Genomic DNA, 19,773 nt, shown 5'->3' on the forward strand with positions numbered 1-19,773 from the left:
TCCTATGCGTTCAAGCGTACGGGTAATTCAGCTCTGGATTACCGCAATCGCCGATTCATGCAGGGATCGCGCCTTGCATGCAGACAGATATGGGTGACACAGACTCATGATTCGCTGCATGGACAGACACTTTCCTAAGTATACGATTCGTTGGCTGATGTCCCGAGATCTGCAGCTAGAGAGGCCCAAACGGGGCCAAATCGCCACTATCCCATAAATTCCCCGACAGACTCTCCAGCGTCTCGAAATCGGGCATCCAGAATGGACTGTCTTCTTCCAGATCGATCCAGGGCGCGATCTGCAGTGCCATGCGCACGCCATGGTCCTGGCTGCTAGTGGGTTCAGAAGAAGCCTGGGCGGCGGTGTTGGCTGCCGTTGCGTTGTTCATATCTGGTGCCATGCCGCTGGTGGGGTTGTTGCTATTGCTGCATGTGGTGGTGAGGTTGTGATGGTCCCTGAACATTCCTGCATTGATGCCACCGCTGCTACTGTGTTGGGCTGTCATCAGTTCCGCCATACCCACCTTTTTGGATGCATCACTTCCTTCTAGCTTCTCCATTGCGGCGTTGACGAGTAACTCGAATGCGTCGCGGTATTTCTTGACCCATTCGGCGCGCTCACCCATCACGAACAGAACGGTCGAGCAGGCGCGGATGTCGTTGCTCATCTGGACGGACCAGACGTCGCTTGTGTGGGTCCATAGGGCGTATAGCAGGGTGATGCCAGCCATGAAGATGGTCTGGACGGCTAGGAAGGAGTGCCCGTATTCGAGGGTTTGGTGTAGCTTCTTGTGGGTTTGGCAGGTGTTTCCGGCTGCGCGGAGACAGATGTGATAGTAGGGGTCAGAAAGAGGGAGTGAGGGTAGGAATGGCTGGATGAGAAGTCGTAGGGCTCGGTGGTAATGCAGCATTGGATAGTCTAGGTCGGATCCGGTGAAACGTCGCAGAGCTGACTCTTTCCATTCTTCGAGCTGGAGAAAGAGTCGGTCCATCTTCGAGCGTAAAGTGTGCAGTGGTCGGTCAGCTCGGTAGATCTTGTGCTGAATTTCGGAGTCAATGCGCCGCAGGCGCATGAGGAATATGGCAAATGTCAGGGTGGTGATTCTGGTCGGAGCTGGAGGGGCGGCTAGCAAGGCCGGATCGCGGACATCGTCGTCAATGTCTGCAGGCAAAGGAAGATCGATATGTCTGTCTGCGATGCTGAATGGTCGGCCCAGGGACATAGACACGACACGTTCGAGATAGTATATAGTCCAGAAAAGACGCCGTCGCATTTGCGCAGTGAAGGGATCCATGTTAATCTCGTTTGCTTTGCGATGCAGTCCAAGGTCTATAGCGGTACGCATGGCCAGGCCTACCATGTACCACATGCCTTGACCAGACGCGGAGCGAAGATGATACACAATCAGCAGGGCCATAGCCTCAATATTTTCTATAGATCGCATTTCGCACATATTTGGTAGTTGTTGCAAAGCGGTCATGTAAAATCGCTAGCGAGGTGGTTAGAACAAATTATCTCCGCACCACAAGAGCAACATACCTCAGGAGTGGTATACGAGTAACTTTCACTTAACTGAATCGATGTGGCTCCGATGGCATATACAAGATACAGCTTGAATATGCCTACCCGTTCCTCCTTGGTCAGCTCTTCTCGTTTCTTCTGCGCCAGCCGCCAGCGCGCCTCATGCAGTCGCCACAACTCCGTGCGGTCGAGAAACGGATAGCGAACATGGATCCGGGTGAGATATGCATGAAGAATCCTGGATCCCATTTCATCGCTAGGAGGCTCGCTGCTTTTCACCAACACCTCCTCCACTCGTGGCGGTCGAGTTCGATCATGGACTTGACCAGCCCTCTCGCCTGGAGGCTGAGGGGGAAGACCCGTAGATCCTTGTCCCGCTGCAGGTCCAAATCTACTTGATGACGCTGCTCGAGCTGAAGATAGAGCCTGGTTCCATATTGTGGCTTGGACCATCTCCCCAAGATTTGTAGCTAAGGAGAGGCCCGAACTGGAACCTACGTATGCAGGCGCTTCCGAGGAGTTAAGTGCCAGAAATCCCACCAATTCTCCGACGGCATTTTGATCCAGACCAGGGGTCGGGTTACTGGGAGTCTCCGGATGTGGAGGAGACAGGAGTGCAGCAACTGGATGGGCGACATGGCTGCTGGCCCGGCTACTCATGGGTTTCGACTCTAACTGGGACTCAAGGTAGGCGATGCGATCCTGCAACGCACGGGTATATCTACAATTGTCAGTGCTCCACAATGATTATTTTTCAGGCCAGGTGGGGAAAGGGGGGATCCCACTCGTTTTGAGTGCCATTCTCCTGTCGTACGGTGGCTTTGTCACATATCGCCCCGGCCTTTTGGCAGTTGGAGCACACGGGGTAGTCATTGTCACACTAAGACCCGACCATTAGCATTGACTGATGCCCCGGAGTAACATGCTGGAGCCAACTACAACCCGGACTGATCTCGAAGAGTAAGTGGATCCGTCTACTGACTTTCTGCTTTCTAGTCTTACAGCGCGTGCATGCCGTTCTGCCGCGCTTCCGGGGATTGTAGTCCCGCGAAGGTGAAGAAGAGGTTCTGGTGGGGGTCGAAGTGATCGCAATATCCATACTAGTTTATTTCATATTGTCCCTGATACAGAAGAAGGGGAAGAAGAGAAGTTAAACTCGCTCGACAATCGGAAATGTAGAAGAGCAGAAGATGAGTCAGGAATAAATGGAGGAAGAAGTTGGGAAGCTGCTCGTCCCCGCCAAGACATCTCGGCTCGACCCGCCAGTTAGCGCCTGGAGCCATTAAAATTAAATTATAGTACGAGAAAGATAAGCACCTCGCGTGGGTTCCTCTATATAGATTACTCGTCTGTATTTACACTATCATGTGTATTTCCATAATATTATTAAAGAGATATTCAAGAAGAGTATGTCATATACCAATGGATGCGTATTGCCGCAGTGGACTTTTTGTATCGCTGAAACGCCATCTATGCCGGACTTGTATCATAAGTAGATTCATTGCATCTCATAACCACCTTACGGCTCTGGTTCCGCTTTCTTCTCGGAGCGAGACGCACTCTCCATCTCACCACTGGCCTGGGATTCAGGAACCTGCTCCGATTGGGCTTCACTATCCCCAGCTACAACCTGCTTCTCGGCCTGTTCCTGGGCCTGCTCTTGCCGCCGTTTCTCTTCCTCTTGCCTCTTCTCTTCTTCTATTTCAAACTGATCCTTGGGCCTCTCCAGTCCCCGGTCGCGAATAAAGACACATGCGAGGAGACAGACTCCCATCAGCGGGACTTGGAAGATGAACACGGAGTGAGAAGCCTTGGCATATGCGTCAAGGATCTGCTCCCAATCTGCATCGGGAATACCGGCCCTCGACGGGAGCGAATAGGATGAATCAGCAATATCCCTATATCCCACAGGCAAATTGGATCGCAACGTTGCCTGCAAGATCGCAGCCGAGATAGCCAGACCACATGCACCACCTAGGCAGCGGAAGAAATTCCGGTCCGAGATTACGACAGCTCGCTGGGCCTTCGTACAATGCGCCTGAAAAGCGACCATGGTCGGTTGGAAGACACCTCCAACGCCTATGCCAGCGATGCCAACGATGACAGCAATAGCTCCCGGGCTGGTGTGGCGGTCAAACAACAGCATCAGGCCGGCGCCACTAAATGTAATGTCAGATTACAAGTATCTAACGATGGGCAAGACACCGACAGGGTCACTTACAGCGTCCAGAAGAAAAATCCAGCCCAGATCACCTCTCCGTAACGCTTGCGCCGGGAAATGTACTGGCCGGACAAGACAGAGGCCACTGATTGACAGGCGACCATTGGCGCCGTTAGTGCAGCAGAAACAATCGGGGACCAGTCCCGAGCGTTCTGATAATACAACGGCAGGTAGTAGAGAGACGACTGGTACACAGCTCCAAAAAGGAAACTCTGCAAGAACAAGGTACAGACCACTCTGTTCTTGAAAAATACCACTGTTCAAGAATTAGCAGCCGGTTCTAAGTATCGAGGTTCAACTGGTGACATACTTGGAAGCATAGGCAACACAGCGACTTTCCATTCAACTAAAAGAAACGCAATCAAAGCGCAGCCCGCAATGGTGAGCATGCTAATCACCATTGCCGAATCCCAGTTGAAGTAAGAGCCGCCTCCCGATATTGGGATCAACAAAAAGATTATTCCAATGGACGAAGACAGGATACCCCAATAGTCAATCTTGCGGGCATTTTTGCGGAGGCTGTCCTTCCGCGCATTATTGGGAATAAGGAAATAGCCCACAACAATGGAGCATGCAGAGAGCGGAGAAATGAGCCAGAAGAAACCTCGCCATGTCGAATCCATGACGAATGCTGCGGCGATGAACGGCCCGATAACGTTGCCCATCCCCAGGGCCGCACCCAGAATTCCTTGGTATTTGCCCCGGTCTCTGAGGGTGACGATATCTGATACAATGATCATTGTTAGGGAGGTGACACCACCGCCAGCTACACCAGCCAATCCTCGAAAAACATAGAACATTGGAGCATTCTGAGATAGACCGCACAGTAGATCGGCAATGCAAAGGAGTGCCAAGGCACACAAGTAGACTATCTTTCGGCCGAAGATATCAGACAACCGACCATAAAGCACCGTAAACATGGTGTTCGCAATAAGGGACGATGTGCCTGCCCATGAGATGGTATCCTGGGCGTTGAGATCTCGGGCGATTGTGGGAAGAGTAACGCTGATACCATTTTGATCAACGAAGGTGATAAGCAGAGAGACTGCGAGCCCCGTAAAGACAACCAGCAATTGCCCGATAGGCAAGATGTTAGTCTGGTCGTGCAAGGCTTTTTCCGCAGCTTGTTGTCGATTCATTCTGTTCTGTTCTGTTCTGTCTATGCCAATATAGAATTTATGAAGGCGGAAATTCCGAGCATGGTATTATAGATAAGACGGATGGAAGAATGTAAATAATCGGGAAATCAATATTGACCAGATTGGATATCTCTCAGCAACTGAATCTTGTCGACAGGGTGTGTGTGGCTTCAGGCCATGAACACCAAACAGATATATATGCAACAACTGATAAGAACAGCACGGCACAATATATGGGACGAGAAATGTTGGTTAATCAATGGTTGGCCGCAAGCGTTGTCTGAGTCTTTAACCTGTCAATTTCATAGGGGATCATCGGAGGCACCGCCGAGCACCGTCGACCGAGACCCAGCATTTTTGCCATATGGCCCACTCCACAGGGATAAGATCCAACGGCTCTCATTGGTTCTTTTACCAACCAAGCCGTGGCAGCGGCATCTTTCCGCGTCGGGTTTGCCAGTCAGTTGGCGACAGTCGTAGCAAAAGTGGATCTCCCCTGTCGGAGGTTGGAAACCGGCTAATCGGACATCCGAAAAAAATATGTTGGTCGGCCCAAGTGCCCGCACCCGCGATAACATCATAGATAACTCTTTTCTGCACCTGGTCCAAACAGGCCGATCCCGATCCTGATCCTGTCTCATCGGCCTGATTTTGAACATGACTCACAATGAAAGAGACCGCCAAGGTTCAATACCGTAAATTTTTTTTAACGACCCCTGCAAGCTGCGGCCGATGTCTTAGGCCCAGACTCAGCCGGTCCTGAGCATCGACGTAGAGAACCCAATTGCCGTGTTTGTAACTAGGCCAGCTAATCATTTGGATGATGAAGATGAAGGCGGCAGGTAGTATTCGGGTTTGCAATAAAGTCCATCCTGGTAAAGAAACCGCATACACTGTCGATGCCCTGAGTTCGTACATGATCGTCAATTGAACAGGAATTGTCTCCAAAGGGAGGGCAGTGACAAGTATCAACCTGTGAGGCATATTGTGCCGCACTATAGCGTCTGAGCTCACTCTACATCGTACATATGTCCTTGAGAGACAGCGTTGCAGCGGCGATTTGCAGGGGTGTATGCCAGTCACCCAATCGGATGTGCAGCAACATACCGCAAGGTTGCAGACGTGGCCGCGATTCGTCACGAGCCGTAAGGTTAACGCAGATCGGAGAGACGTATCTAACGCTCTTTTTAATCGGGGCAAAAGGGAAAGGGAGCTTTGATCGCCCCAACTCTACACAGAGTTATGGATGCGCATGTGTAAGTGGAACTTCCATGGTTCTTGCTGTCCAAGGCTGCTGTACGCCACGTGTGCTTGCCACAGAGGTACCTTCAAAAGCTGGACCGCCTCCGGCGCGGCTACTACCATCACTGTTTTGAATCGATTGTATCGAAGGACCCGCACTGGCTGAAGTTGCGCCCTGACTAGGAACAGTATGCTGGGGGGCATAATGCCCACCAGTGACGTTGCCGTGATTAGGAAAGAAGCTCTGGTTTGGTGCACCACATGTGGCGCAAGTAAACTCGATTTTGAAGTTGGTCAGAACGAATGGTGGGCTGGTAAGCTGCCCATCATTTGGTCGCGGTTGAGTCGGATTCTTTGGGCGCCCAGCGTCCGAAGGTGGTGCTGGATCAGGAGCAGGGACTGAATAAGGAGACTGCTGGGAACTTGCGGGGTGATGCAGGCTATGACCTAGGGGTGTCTGTTCTGGTGACAGGACCTCAGCCGGCGGCGCTTGTTGTGTGGGCTGCACCTGGTGATGTACCTGAGGCGGCGGATGTACAGGTTGGCTGTGAAGTTGTGATGCCGAAATAGCTTGATCCCGGTGAACCTCATCTTGAGGTATGTTTTCCATGATGGTGGTTTGGAGAGTGTCTGTAATCCATCTTTGACTAGAGAGACTGCCGAAAGTCGAACTCTCCGCCTGACTCTCTAAAGGAGGCGGTTGGCTGTCCTGTCGGTCATCTCCACTAGAGTCATGAGTGTTGGTGCCCTCGCTCTGGTTTTGCGCTTCATGTTGCTGTAGGCGGATAAGAGCTCGTTGCGCTTGTCGCATCGAGATGTCATAGCCATGGTATCGTTTCACAGCGTCCACAACGTCTTGCGCCCTGATTTTGTTTTTCATGTCGAATAGCTTGGGGATTTCAGTCAGGAGGAACCGCACATGCGATGCCTCCGATCGAGCTGGTGTCTTCGAGGTTGAAGTGGCATTGCGACGACAACTGTGGCTGTCCTGGAGGCTGCTGATGTAAGTTGCATTCTTGTTCGCGCGGCACACAACACGAAAGTAGCAATTGTTCGAAGATCGACAGCCTATGACAACGCTTTTCTTGTTGCTTCTGGTCACTCGAAGCTCCCAGTGTTGTCTCACGGAAATACTTCGAACCAGTCCTTTAAATTCCTCCAGCGAGCTGAAACGTTGGCCCACGTGGAGCCCCGAGTACATCTCCGCCATCACGATGCAGAATGGTGTCGCGAGCGGAACATAAGCAGGTCGGTGTCGACAATGATTTCCATCAGTGAGGCGTTCTGACTCATGTGATTCTGAAGACAGCGATGAATTCCTTGGGCGATAAATCCGGCATTGTTTGGCGCGTAAAATGCAAGGTTTCTAATTCCCTATGACGATCCCAAGTCTGACAACCATAGCCAATCAGGGAAACATAGATAGAGCCAATCTGAACCGTGAGCCAATGGAAGTTGAGCGACCAACAGCTTCGAAGTGGGAAGCAGCTGTAGGGATGACTGAGACCCTCCCAGGGTCCGTTGACCACCTGCCGCAGTGATTGACAAGTGAGATTGGAGAGGTGAGATGAGGAGAAGGAAGCGCAATGAATAGTAGTATCAGATCGGAAATAGGAGAGTGGACGCTGCCCGCATTAAATTGCGGGCGGGAGGAGCAGCTGAAGGTCGGCGTCCGCCTAGCGCGGATCCCCCGACCGCTCACATCGGCCCATCCGGCCTTTTTCCCTTTGAAGGCTTGCACCATCTTCACGCGGCCACCGAGAAGAGGAGGACGCGCGATCCATTTCGACTCCTCCCCGACGCAGATTTGCATTTCCCCTTGACAAATACCCTATTTTATTTTTACGACCATAATGACGTCTTACGGGTTATTGGATCAACCAGATGAAGGTCGAGTGGTTCTAGAAACACGCCCCGTTCCTTACACCGTGCTAATGTAATGCCCTTTCAGATGGTCTCCACAAGTCGCGCCTCTTGAACGTCGAAGAAAAGCCTTTCAAGCGGATTTCAAAACGCCTCCTCAACAATGACTCCATCGTAGTGTCCAACGCAACGCTCCCTCCCACTCCTCCACCAGATGGTGCAGACGACGATGCGACAGCAGCTGCAGAGGCGGAGAAACAGAAACGGCTTGAGGAATGGCGCCATTTCCGTGAAGATGTTGCTTTGGATTTTGCCGCCTTCGAAGGCAGCATCGCGCGCATCCAGTTCCTTTTGACAAGTAATGAGAAGGAGCGCGAGCGCTATGCGACCGAGAAGCTTCGAATCCTTGATACAATGCAATCGGTGCGTGACAATACAGCAGAGCTGCGGGTACAGCTCGAGGAGGCCCAGCGTCTACTAGCATTGCGCAAAAGCTACGATGAATTGGCAGAGAAGATTACCAGCAACCGACTCTTGAAGCCGCGCGAAGATCAACAAGCCAATTTACAAAAGCTACAGGCGGAAATCACTGAGCTGGAGAAAGAGAGTAAAGACTACGCACACACCTGGTCTGAACGGCGAGAACAGTTCGGTCGCATTGTTGAAGAAGGGATGCAACTCCGTCGGCTCATCCGTGACGAGAAGGAGGAGGTCGAGCGCAGAGAAGGCATGCAGGAGGAAGAAGATGGAGATGACGGGGATGTTCCCTCCAAGGGGAAATCCAGTGGAGCTAATACCCCTCGTCACGAGTCAGACAGTCTGACTCCTTCTCAACATGGCCATGATGATCTTGGGCGATCACCAGCAGGCTTGCAAGTGGAAAAGACGGGTACTGCCGGTGCGGTGTCACCTTTGCGACAGATGACTGCGGTGGACGAGGAGAATAAGATTACCCCCGATCAGGACACCTCAATGGAAGATGAGGGTGAGGTCCCCGAAGAGCTAGAAGAAGGGGAGGAAGTCCAGGATGACCGTGCAGACAAAATGGACACTACTTGATTATCGGAGAATTTTCTCTACCACACATTGAGCAAGGAGTTCGGTTGGTGGCGTTCGCATTAGGCTAACTATCACAATGCAACAATGGCTTTGCTTTTCTCAGGGGCAATTTATTGAATAATTTTCGTGCTGTGGATTAAGTACATGTGCCAGTAGATGGAAAAATGAGCTATCTCAGGCGATCTCCCGCTCCGCTGTTCGGGCTTTGGCGATGGCTTCCTTCGCAGCATTAATATGCTCGACATTACTTTCGGGGCCTTTCTTTCCTTCCTCAACCTAGCAATAAATTTAGAATCTTAGTCCTCCTGACAGCACAAGATAAATTGTACATAGTAGCATGTAGGAAATTTGTCACTCACCAGCAAACTATTGAGCTTGGCTATAGCATCCTCAATCTTCTGCTTCAATGTCGGGAGGACCTTTTTGGTTTCCTCGAGAGCCAGACGCTATCAAAACAATTGTCAGCGACCTCCTTTACGCATATCGACCATACTAAGTTAGTTACTTACCTCCTGCCTCAATGTGTACTCTCTGTTTTCGTCATCGCCGCCCTCCTGGGACTCCAGCTTCTTAACTCTTTCCGTCTGCTCCTGCAGCTCACGGTGGTACGAAGCCTCTTCTTTGACAAGGCGCTCGACAGATGCCGTGGCGATCTCCAATTGAGAGCGAGGAGCCATGATGATCGACACTATTGAGCCGGAATTAGAGTCTATTGCACTTCTGCGGATAATAAGCCCTAGGACAATAGCATTTCTCCGTGCTGAACACAGAAATAATGAGATTGTGGCCTGACTCTAGCTTAATGACTCGAGGCGGGAAGCTTTAGGAGCTCCGACAGGTGCCAAACGAGACGTTGCCAAAAATGGCAAACAATCGTACTTAGTAGTAGTTGAACTTACCTGGACAGTACTTTTTGACTAGGTAGGTTTTGGGGGAGGGTAAGCAAATGTTCCCAGGTCAAGTGTGGGGAATATAGCTCAGGGAGATTGAAGGTGCTCTGAACTTGCTAGAGGAGTTTACTGCGTAATGCTGCTCTTGCTCGTCTGCCCCTCCGCGATGATGCTATAGAGGAGCAGTTTGCTGTGTTTGTCCGAGTGGAGAAGGTGGGGACAGCACGTGATATACGAGAAAGATGGATTGGGTAAAGAAGGAAAGCAACCCGACCAGCGAGTAGATAGTTACAGCGTGCTACTTTGCGATTCATCTATCTCCGGTTTGGACCGAAGAAGCGTGGAATCTGTCATCATGCATATTCAAGGGATATCTCGTCTCATCAAGACTAGCAACTCAAGGGGTATTCCATTAACTATTCAGCGAAGATCTGATCTAGCAATCTTTCTCCAACACGTCGTGTTATCTGGCCCAGTGGTGGCATACTATTCATGGCAATACTGCAATCCTCCTTGTATTGATGGTGTGTCTGTGACAATAAGAAGCATTCAGCAATCGCTACAATACGCGAGTCAATACATAGAATCATCCATCAATACCATCCCTTCATCTTGATGCAGGGAACTTTCCAAGCGGTTCAGAAGGGTCTCAATTCAAAGGATGAGACTCTGTCTGAAGGGGCTTGCCGTTCAAATCCTTGGACTTTGGCATCTCAGCAAACCATGACGGTGGGGCTATCCCGGTCTGTTCATGGATTGTGCTCAAGATAGGAGGGAGGCCCTGCATAATATTTCGAATCGGTGCCATAGCATCTGGCGAACCGTTTCCATGGTCTATTGCTATGTCAGAATTCGTGATAATTTCCAGTAGACGATATGCTGGCAATACTAACCTCCGGTATTCCAAGTGGTGATCTTCGGCTGGAGGCCACTGATAGCACGACCATTTGCATCGGCCAACCTTTCATAGGTGCCAGACTCCAACATTCTGTACTGCAGGAACGCCTGAGGACCACCGAGAACATCAACAAGCGCACCATATGCCTTTGCCATCTCGAGGATTCCTTCGGCTTCTCGCTTTTGGGTGTAGAAAGCTGCATCTGCGTCTTTGCTCTGGCGATAATCTATGGAGAAGTCAGCATTAGTTTGTCGCTGAAGGTCATCGACAACTTACAGGTTGCGTCTGCTTCCATTTTACTCTTATACAACTCTGCATCTGCCGCCTTCTGTTCCGTATAAAAGGCAGCGTCGGCCTCTTCCTGGGAAGACTCACGCTCAACCTTGCTTTTTGTGACCTGCTCGGCTCTAAGACGTTCTAACTCCGTCTCTGCGCGCTTGCTTTCCACTTGTTTCTGCAACTCAGCGTCTCTCATTTCCGTCTGACGCTGAGCTGCGATCTTGTTAAGTTGGACATCAGCATCCAGTTCAGTTTTGCGGTTCGTAAGCTCTGAGTCTGCCTTGGCCTTCTCCGCCTTGCGCTTTGTTTCTAGAACAGCAGTGTCGGCATCAATCTTGGAAATCTCCTGCTTGGTTCTGCCCTTTTTCTCTGCCTCTCCAATTTCACCTTTCATTCGTGCCTCTGCAACATCAATCTTAGCTTGGTTGAGAGCTCCCTCGTGAGCCTTGCGACTCAGAAAAGCAAAATATTCGCTTCCAGGGGTATCTTGAAGCTCCTTTACGTTGGCATTATAACTATGATTTATCAGAATTGATGATACCTCCTCAACAGGCTGGAACTTACATCCTTAGGCCGAATTGCTGAAGTTCATTTTGAACGTTCTCGATCACTTCCTCGGATGTTAGCAAAACAGTGACTTAGTTAGTTAGCGTATCGCCACTCACCTTTCGTCTTGAATATCTGTCTCTCCTTGAAGATCTCCTCCATGGACATGCTAGAAACAATCACCCGTGTTTCACCTTCGATGATTCCTCGAACGATATCCTGGACATGGTTCTGCTTTGCTTTGCTATTCAGGTCCCTCTTTTGGGCAGGATCAGCCTCGTCTGTACAGCCCGAAAGAAGCAGCGCATATTTCCTGAGTGCGCCCGGCTCATTGTCGGGGCCTATGGTAAACACTGCTGGCAGAGAAAACTGCAGCTTCTCGATTGTCATAGCCTGTAAGCTAAGCGAGAAATCATACGGCGCTACAGATATCCTCGAACACTATTCATGAACATGTCAGCTATACTCTTGGCACTTCTCTGATTGAACCTTACCCGCTGAAGTGGCCACACAAATGCCTTCTTGCATACTTTGATGTCATCAATCCCGGCTCCAGTGAGCACAAGATATTCGCTCGGTCGAGATATCGCGTACCTGTAGCATGCATGCATAAGAGACAAGCTTCGACTTGCATTAATCTAGAGACTTACCACATGGCTGCGGTTTGTGGAGGCTTGGATGAAATTATAGTTCAGTAAAAAATTGCTGTGAATGGTACTGTCGATCTTTCTTGCTCGAACAATTTGATGAAGTGTTGTACGCTAATCCTTGAGAATATGGCAGGAAGTTGACTCATGGCACGAGGACGTCTTTATATCCCCTCGTCTTTACATTACGCTATACTACAACATCTGTTCGAGCCTTCCAGGAACCGAGGACACCAGGGCGCAGTCATCCATCGTGCGTATGACTTTCATCATGAACTCTGTGTACGAGTTTACGAAGGGCAACTTCCACCCACAACGATAATCTTTATACCATCAGAGTAGTGATCAGTCTCCGGTCATCATTATAGTATGAGGCATAAAAAGCTATACAGAGCCTTGGCAGCGAGGCTATGCACTTGCCGCAACGCCCGATGGGGCGCATTACTGGCCAAGCCCGCCTCACTTTTCAGTTAGGTAAACGGCAAGGCTGCGGAGATGTATTCCGGGGAGTGCCCTATTCTGCAGGCGGATAATGCCACTATAACAATGCTACTCGGCCTGAGTTATAGATCATTGCGAGCAAATGATGACGGGCCATTCCCAAGAGGACAACCAAGCAATGTGGAAGTCACATGGCGACTGCATATACAGGGGTCAACAACAGCCACATCCAGATGTAGCAGTAATAGCGTCCAGCACAACCAACATTACGTGGGCCCAATAATCTGAAGATAGCTACTATTGTAGAACCCACTCTCCATTGTCCGCAATGAGAACGTATAACATCGTCCTGGGCGGTGAGCCTCGAACAGTCGGCAGAATCCGAGCTTCCGCCTGACTTGGCCTCAATGAACCAATGAGGTCATGACGAGACAGCTGTCCGCCCTGAGCCTGACGCAGGCGCATTTACCACGTACAAAGGCTCAATGGCCTTACGTTCATCTTATCCTGATCGTCGGTGACCATCTCACATGCCTTCTTCAGATGCCTCTCACTTCTTCCTTATATCCGATATCCCTTCCATGCCACTTTTTTGGTTATTTTTTGGTGCCCATCCCGATAAACCACCATGCCGCCACCATCACTTTTGCAGCTCTGCACGGCGACTGCGATTAGGAACGTGAAACGTATGCAACGCCCAATCTCACCTTCAGAAGACCTCAACAGGGTACTAACAATCGACGCTTATACAGAGTTAAATGACATCGGCAACATTCCCTATGTACTTGCTCGACCATTTCTACTGAAAGTGGAGAGTCCTGAGAAACTGGTGAGTCTGTAGCGGAAATCCCCCGTCCATCGTCAGTGCCCCTTTGACTAACTGTCAAACTCACCCCACATTACAGAGAACTCTGGAGCTACAGTCCCCACATTTGATGCGAGATGACGAGGAACTCTGGCTAGAGTTCATCAAAAGAGATATCCCGCGATGGGACGAATACGATCTGCCTGAGAAACCCGATTGTTGGTATGACGTATATTGTGACCTCCGGGAACAAGTCCAACGGGCAGTGGAGGAGGATGCTGAAAAGCTGAAGATGGCTTTAGATGGCATCAGCTCGGAGCGTCAGGAGAAGAGTGCCAAACTCGTTACCGACCGACGAATCATCGGTCTTCCCCGAGAGAGGCCGACCGCGAGGCAACGATATGCTTCATACGATCGGAGATTCGGCGGCTCACCAACGTCGTCATCCTCAATGTCCCCCTGGGCTTTTGGTAGGCCGAGGGAGGCAAAGAAGAAAAATAGCATATTCACGGCGACGAAGAGGAACAACGTTCTTGCTGTGCCCACAAAGCACCTTAATAACAGAGCTACCCAGGTCAGACAGGCTCCGCGCTCTCTTATCGAGGACCATATACGTCCTGCTGAGCCCCCTGTCGCTCGACGCAAGGAGGCCCCAGCTCTGAGAGTGCCCGGTCGGTCACGTCCCCAGATGAGTGCGCCATCCGTGAGTCAGAATAGTCTGGAAGTTGGTCCCAGCTTGCGAGAAAGAGAGGCTCGTTTACGAGCAATAACCCAATCGCATAGTTCTGCCACATCCGATAGGCCTATGGCAGGAAGAAGTGCACAGACATCACAACCAACGAGAGGCCCGTCCGGGTCTCTATCAGGGGCTGCGGCCAAGAAACAGACCTCCCAACTGCTCGGTAGCAGTGCGACTGGCTCTCATCAGAAGTCTGCCATAGAGGACATGCCAGCGTCTCCGCCACAGCCACCCCGTCCGGCAGTGGTCCGCAAACGTCCTGCCCCGAACCTCTTCATTCAACCAAAGAAGAAGAAACTGAACTGATTGGACATATGCTGGTCCCAAGAAAGTCAACTTGCATTATTAGATACACAGAGCCGCTCATAATATATAGGAATGGCGTTTAGTATGGCGTGAGTCTGGTTCATCGTTTCGGCTGATGGCGTTTTGCAAATGATACCACAGAAGGCGTTCTTTCGATCTCATACACCTGGATATCGCAGGCTCAGGTCAGGTGCTATAATAGGCATTTTGCATGTTCGACCAGGGATCTCACAACTTATATCGGTAAAATGCTCCGTAGCAATCTGTTTGGCGAACTCGATGAAGTACAACCTTTGGTTCTCGAGCATATCATTTCGCTTCTCTATACCAATGATGTTTATACCCTCCTCTTATCACATACACAGGCTGCCCACTCAGTCTTATCATATATAAGAAACCAATCACTAATATTAACCCCCACTCCCCTCACAGGGATACCAGATAATCAACTCCCCTAATCCATCTCCATCTTCTGCAAAAAGTATGTAAAGAACTGTCATTACTGCATTGTTGGTTTGTAGCTCATTAAAAACCCCCACCCAGGCCCAGGATCGAAACCTACATGTATGCTCATAGCCCCGAAACAAGAACCCAACGCTACAAAGAGTTCAGAATACCGGCCCTGAAGCATCATACAGATATCTTTCACTTTGCTCCATCCCCCTTCTGTCACACCACACACCTTCACAAGCATCCACCACGCAGAGCAAGAACAAGGTGTAGCGTGGCACCACCTTCCAGGTTATATTCCGATGCAGTCTTGTCGTCGGCCCTATGGTCACAGAAGTCTCTCTATTAGCACTGGTGACCCATAACATAGCGATTACACACTCCCTGGTAGTAGGGATAGGGATAGGGGAACGGGTGTATGCGTACATCTGCTTTCCACCGAAAATCAATCGCTGCTGAACAGGAGGAATACCCTCTTTCTCTTCGACACGCTCCTTTATCCGGGAGACCTGCGCAAGTATTTGTCAGCGATCGATTGCGCGAAGAACATATTAGTAGGGTAGGTGGGTGGCTGGTCGTGTGTGAGCGGAGGTTATTGCAGCCGGCTGGGTTAAGCCAGCTAGGCTAGCTAAACAATCACCACGCGCGGATGGATGAGATCGCAAAAATAGATATGTCTGTGAAGGGATGCGTGTATGTATGTATGTACCTTGTAATCAGGCTCGATGTCCAACTCGATCTCCTTTCCGGTAAGGGTACGGACTCTGTCGAGGTTGACAACCGGTTAGCATTTGCTATCGCGACAGAGGGGAGGCTATCTGCGTCATGGGGGCGGAGGACAACAACTCACTTGATCAACATTTTTGAGGTTAAGATAGATAGCGACTGTAAGGTATTCGTAGAGTTTAAGTTGTTATAGTAGAGGGAATAATAAGACCGAGTAATATCAAGGAACAAAGACGCTCTAATATAATAGTAGCGAAGAGAACGACGATGTGGTGGTGGTGGAGGTTGTTGTTGACTGGGCTCAGCTGGTGACGGAAAGCTTCGGCGGGGTTTTTGGTGGGGCATCAAAATAACTACGGAGTAAGCCGCTTCGAAGTAACTAACTACTACTTTGCCCCGGCCGGGATGATTGTCGGTGTTTGGGTTGTATGGGAGGGTGAAGTAGTTAGTATGACTTTGTTTGATAGTATTGAGTAATTGTGATTTCCTTTTACTTGTTAAGTTGCAGATACTCTGCGCTAATTGTTCGGAATATGCTTTGACTGTTTGTAATGGTCTCAATGTACCCTTAACGGGACTGCGATATATATAGCACCAGCCCTTGGCGATCTGTTCAATCTTACTCAAACATCACTCAAATACCACCATTCTACGAAACTGCTCAGAAAGCACACTGTCAATAGGCGTCACATCCTGCATCATGGGAAATACTGTCGAAGAAGCCAATCCATTTGATGTTCTCATTGCAGAATGTCAAGATGACCCAGTACATATCCCAACAGCTCTTTCAAGAACAACATTCCTGACAAACCCGATCACAGAAACAGATCCAAGCTCGATATGAAGCTCACCGGTCCAACCGCAATGTCCAATACAGAGAAAAGCTTCTCAGCCCCGATTTCAAAGGCTGGCAGGTTGACGATATCCTGAAAAAGTTGCATGCAAGCGCCAACGGCGAAACACTGCCTTTTGTCGATCCTCGGCATAACCTCACACTATACGCTCGACCCCCGCAGCATATCCGGGACTTGGTCGCTGAGGTCCAACAGGCCATTCGGGAAATTGCCCCAAGTTAGTTCTATCTTGCCTTTGCGGGGCACTCTCTGTATCCCGTGTGCTGTATTGCCTGGTTCAACTGATCGGTTCCATTTCACCTTTTTGCTAGGCATATGGTTCACACCCCCAGGGCAATTGCATATGACTACATTAGAGATCGCCAGCTGTCGACCTGAGCCAGAGGTTGAAGGATTGGTGTCTCAACTTCAGGGTAGTGGCGTCGTGCCGAAGCTGGTGGATTTTCTATTTCATCATCGAACACGGCTGGTTAAGCCTATGATCAGTTACGATGCAACTGCCATGGCGCTGAGTTTTGTCCCTGCTGCTGGAGAGGAGACTACTACTGCCCACAATGTGGACGACGATGGATACACTTATCACCATCTACGACGTGATGTTTCGAGTATTGTCACAGCGACGGGATTACAAATGAAGCCGAGGTATATTGCACTCTCAGCACATATTACGATTGCGCGGTTCATTACCCGGGACGGATTTGTGATAGACAACCCCAATGAAGCGGAAGACGAAGCGGTGGACCATGCGCGGGTGGCCGCACTGGTAGAGAGGGTGGAGAAGATTAATGAGATGTTCCGGACGAAATACTGGTTTCAAGGAGACGGAGCCATCTCTGGGAAAGGAGAATGGCTTGTCGGACAGGAGAACGGGTTAGAATTTTGTAAAGGAACGTCTTTCTACGGCGGAGGAGAAGCCGTTGTTGTTGGCAAAGGCTTCCAGTAAAGGGTCTCTAACTAGTAGTAGTTACAATTCAGCATGAATAATCTAGACAGTGGGTGAGCGAATGAATACGATTCGATAGATAACTATGGGGATGGTATGGGTCTTTGCCTGAGGCAGCCACTAACCACGGGCGGTCTTGGCGGGTGGCACACAAACGCGGTTAGGCCGCACCCTAAGCGAACGAAATCCCACAACACACGGCCAGCCCAACTCGATCCTCCCGACAAGAGACTATCAACGACCACCAAGTTCGCGATCCGGCCAAGTCAGTCAAAATGGTAAGGATATTGTTCTGATCGTTTATCAGTCTTATTTCCGTGTTCCTGGGCGTCGGAGAAGTGTTTTCGGTCAATCGACATACTACGAGATGGGACGACATACGGCAATCTTTTTCCACGGCGAACCGAGATGAAAAGCGGCACTATACGAAGCGCAACGATCGAAGCTGCAAACGAAAATCCTGAGCTGTCAATATCAATGCAAAATGGTTAAAGAGATGGAATTTTCGACCGGGGAAATGCCCCGCGCTTAATTGTGGGATGAAGTGAGAGATGCTGAGTGCGACCGAAAACCATTGAAAAAACGAATTGCTCTTGAGTGACGACACCCTTGCTATATCAGCATCTGCTTTCTTTCTCGCTTCTTCGAATCAATACCATTCCCACCGTGAAACACCATCTCCGACGACGAGGAACTCAGGAACAGACTGCGGACGTTCTATAATACCATCCTACCACAGCAGGGGCTGATCAAACTTCTCTCGCTTTCAGGTCAACGTTCCGAAAACCCGCCGGACGTACTGCAAGTCCAAGGAGTGCCACAAGCACACCCAGCACAAGGTCACCCAGTACAAGGCTGGAAAGGTGAACACTGCCCAAGCAAAACCGAGCCCACCGCGCGACCTATGCTGATGCAATCATGATTCTCTACAGGCCTCCCTGTTCGCCCAGGGTAAGCGTCGTTACGACCGGAAGCAGAGCGGTTATGGTGGTCAGACCAAGCCCGTCTTCCACAAGAAGGCCAAGACCACCAAGAAGATCGTTCTCCGTCTTGAGTGCACTGCTTGCAAGACCAAGAAGCAGCTCTCCCTGAAGCGCTGCAAGCACTTCGAGCTTGGGTACGTTTATATGCTCAGCATACAATCGATGATGGGTGATGCTAACCACATCCTTTTCTCTCTCAACAGTGGTGACAAGAAGACCAAGGGTGCTGCTCTTGTCTTCTAAATTTGCGGTTTTCTTGTTCGGCTCTGGGTTTCATGCATTGCACAGACCGCAATGCTGCGGCGGCGGCTATGACATCGGCAATGGAAGATGGAATAGGATCTCATATTCAAGAAAAAAATGAAAGAATATATGACTCCTAGTTGATGAGTCTCTTGACGAACTATTGTGCTGCTTCGTGGTGTAGGGAGTGTAGAGAAGATGTATTTCCCTGAAATTAACGTGACGTAGAGCACTATAACCCGGCTGCGCCTTATCTTGATATCGTCAAGGGTCTTGCCTTACCAACAGCGTTATCATCTACCACGACTCATGTTCCCACCCCAGTGTCCGATAAGACGCGCTAAACTACTCCGAGATTATAGTATGTCCGGAAAATGTTGGACGCACCAAGTGTTAGTCACCTCGATTAAGATTAGAAGGTTATCGACTATCTACTTAATGCTCACCTTCAGGGGATCTATACGATTCCAAAGCAAGGCAAAATTATCGTAGTCTCAGCCTCACTCTTTAAATTACATATATGCGTATAGAAATAGCAAGCTAAGAAGTCTGGCCGAGTCTGCAACATATTGGACAGTTCTGTATAGCGTCCACATATGATGGGATTAACAAGATTTATTCGGGCTTGTCAACTACTTTGCGTCAATATGACAGCTGTTTGTGATAACTTAAGCCCATAATCCCACCAAGACGAAAAAAGACACATTCGAGCCATCTCATTAGTGCTAGCTAACTACGTACGTGATGAATAGGGCACTACCGCTATACAGTTCTGCAACTTGTGGGTGCGGCGGTCAATGAACCAGTTTTCTGCCGCCAAGCAAAAAAAAAAGAACAGTTTCGCAACTGGGTTTTCTGGGACTGTAATTTGTTAAATCCGCTTAAATCCGGGTTTTTTTTGTAACGAGGTTCGCTAGGTTCTGCCGCTTGAGGCGGTATAGGAAGCGGTGAGATATTGGCTCTTCAATGGTTCTTGGG

General features: G+C 49.9%; 10 protein-coding genes across 10 annotated transcripts; 4 read left to right on the top strand and 6 right to left on the bottom strand.

Annotated features, from left to right (window-relative positions):
• Positions 1-175: 175 nt before the first annotated feature.
• Positions 176-2,620, bottom strand: AtWU_01822 (putative C6 transcription factor; the record flags this gene model as incomplete). The annotated part of the gene is made up of 4 exons (XM_035496936.1): positions 176-1,489; positions 1,540-2,242; positions 2,307-2,401; positions 2,504-2,620. 4 exons carry the CDS (start codon positions 2,618-2,620, stop codon positions 176-178), a joined length of 2,229 nt encoding a protein of 742 aa, XP_035352829.1.
• Positions 2,621-3,040: 420 nt separating this feature from the next.
• Positions 3,041-4,881, bottom strand: AtWU_01823 (putative MFS transporter; the record flags this gene model as incomplete). Its single annotated transcript, XM_035496937.1, has 3 exons — positions 3,041-3,680; positions 3,743-3,998; positions 4,053-4,881. The coding sequence occupies 3 exons, from the start codon at positions 4,879-4,881 to the stop codon at positions 3,041-3,043; spliced, it is 1,725 nt and encodes a 574-aa protein (XP_035352830.1).
• Positions 4,882-6,121: 1,240 nt separating this feature from the next.
• AtWU_01824 (uncharacterized protein) lies at positions 6,122-7,333 on the bottom strand (the record flags this gene model as incomplete). The annotated part of the gene is made up of 1 exon (XM_035496938.1): positions 6,122-7,333. One exon carries the CDS (start codon positions 7,331-7,333, stop codon positions 6,122-6,124), a length of 1,212 nt encoding a protein of 403 aa, XP_035352831.1.
• A 643-nt stretch (positions 7,334-7,976) lies between these two features.
• On the top strand, positions 7,977-9,045 carry AtWU_01825 (uncharacterized protein; the record flags this gene model as incomplete). Its single annotated transcript, XM_035496939.1, has 2 exons — positions 7,977-8,013; positions 8,075-9,045. 2 exons carry the CDS (start codon positions 7,977-7,979, stop codon positions 9,043-9,045), a joined length of 1,008 nt encoding a protein of 335 aa, XP_035352832.1.
• Positions 9,046-9,219: 174 nt separating this feature from the next.
• On the bottom strand, positions 9,220-9,722 carry AtWU_01826 (putative tubulin-specific chaperone Rbl2; the record flags this gene model as incomplete). Its single annotated transcript, XM_035496940.1, has 3 exons — positions 9,220-9,321; positions 9,405-9,491; positions 9,555-9,722. 3 exons carry the CDS (start codon positions 9,720-9,722, stop codon positions 9,220-9,222), a joined length of 357 nt encoding a protein of 118 aa, XP_035352833.1.
• An 862-nt stretch (positions 9,723-10,584) lies between these two features.
• On the bottom strand, positions 10,585-12,313 carry AtWU_01827 (flotillin domain protein; the record flags this gene model as incomplete). Its single annotated transcript, XM_035496941.1, has 7 exons — positions 10,585-10,769; positions 10,829-11,059; positions 11,110-11,627; positions 11,677-11,722; positions 11,778-12,099; positions 12,153-12,252; positions 12,309-12,313. 7 exons carry the CDS (start codon positions 12,311-12,313, stop codon positions 10,585-10,587), a joined length of 1,407 nt encoding a protein of 468 aa, XP_035352834.1.
• Positions 12,314-13,374: 1,061 nt separating this feature from the next.
• AtWU_01828 (elongin A domain-containing protein) lies at positions 13,375-14,596 on the top strand (the record flags this gene model as incomplete). Its single annotated transcript, XM_035496942.1, has 3 exons — positions 13,375-13,432; positions 13,499-13,575; positions 13,652-14,596. 3 exons carry the CDS (start codon positions 13,375-13,377, stop codon positions 14,594-14,596), a joined length of 1,080 nt encoding a protein of 359 aa, XP_035352835.1.
• Positions 14,597-15,280: 684 nt separating this feature from the next.
• AtWU_01829 (NEDD8 family protein RUB1) lies at positions 15,281-15,907 on the bottom strand (the record flags this gene model as incomplete). Its single annotated transcript, XM_035496943.1, has 4 exons — positions 15,281-15,368; positions 15,473-15,555; positions 15,756-15,810; positions 15,897-15,907. The coding sequence occupies 4 exons, from the start codon at positions 15,905-15,907 to the stop codon at positions 15,281-15,283; spliced, it is 237 nt and encodes a 78-aa protein (XP_035352836.1).
• Positions 15,908-16,472: 565 nt separating this feature from the next.
• Positions 16,473-17,569, top strand: AtWU_01830 (uncharacterized protein; the record flags this gene model as incomplete). Its single annotated transcript, XM_035496944.1, has 3 exons — positions 16,473-16,538; positions 16,594-16,843; positions 16,938-17,569. The coding sequence occupies 3 exons, from the start codon at positions 16,473-16,475 to the stop codon at positions 17,567-17,569; spliced, it is 948 nt and encodes a 315-aa protein (XP_035352837.1).
• Positions 17,570-17,844: 275 nt separating this feature from the next.
• Positions 17,845-18,795, top strand: AtWU_01831 (60S ribosomal protein eL42; the record flags this gene model as incomplete). The annotated part of the gene is made up of 4 exons (XM_035496945.1): positions 17,845-17,847; positions 18,340-18,432; positions 18,502-18,686; positions 18,756-18,795. 4 exons carry the CDS (start codon positions 17,845-17,847, stop codon positions 18,793-18,795), a joined length of 321 nt encoding a protein of 106 aa, XP_035352838.1.
• Positions 18,796-19,773: the final 978 nt, after the last annotated feature.

This window comes from Aspergillus tubingensis (genome assembly GCF_013340325.1).
Source record: "Aspergillus tubingensis WU-2223L DNA, scaffold_3, whole genome shotgun sequence".
Taxonomy (NCBI): domain Eukaryota; kingdom Fungi; phylum Ascomycota; class Eurotiomycetes; order Eurotiales; family Aspergillaceae; genus Aspergillus; species Aspergillus tubingensis.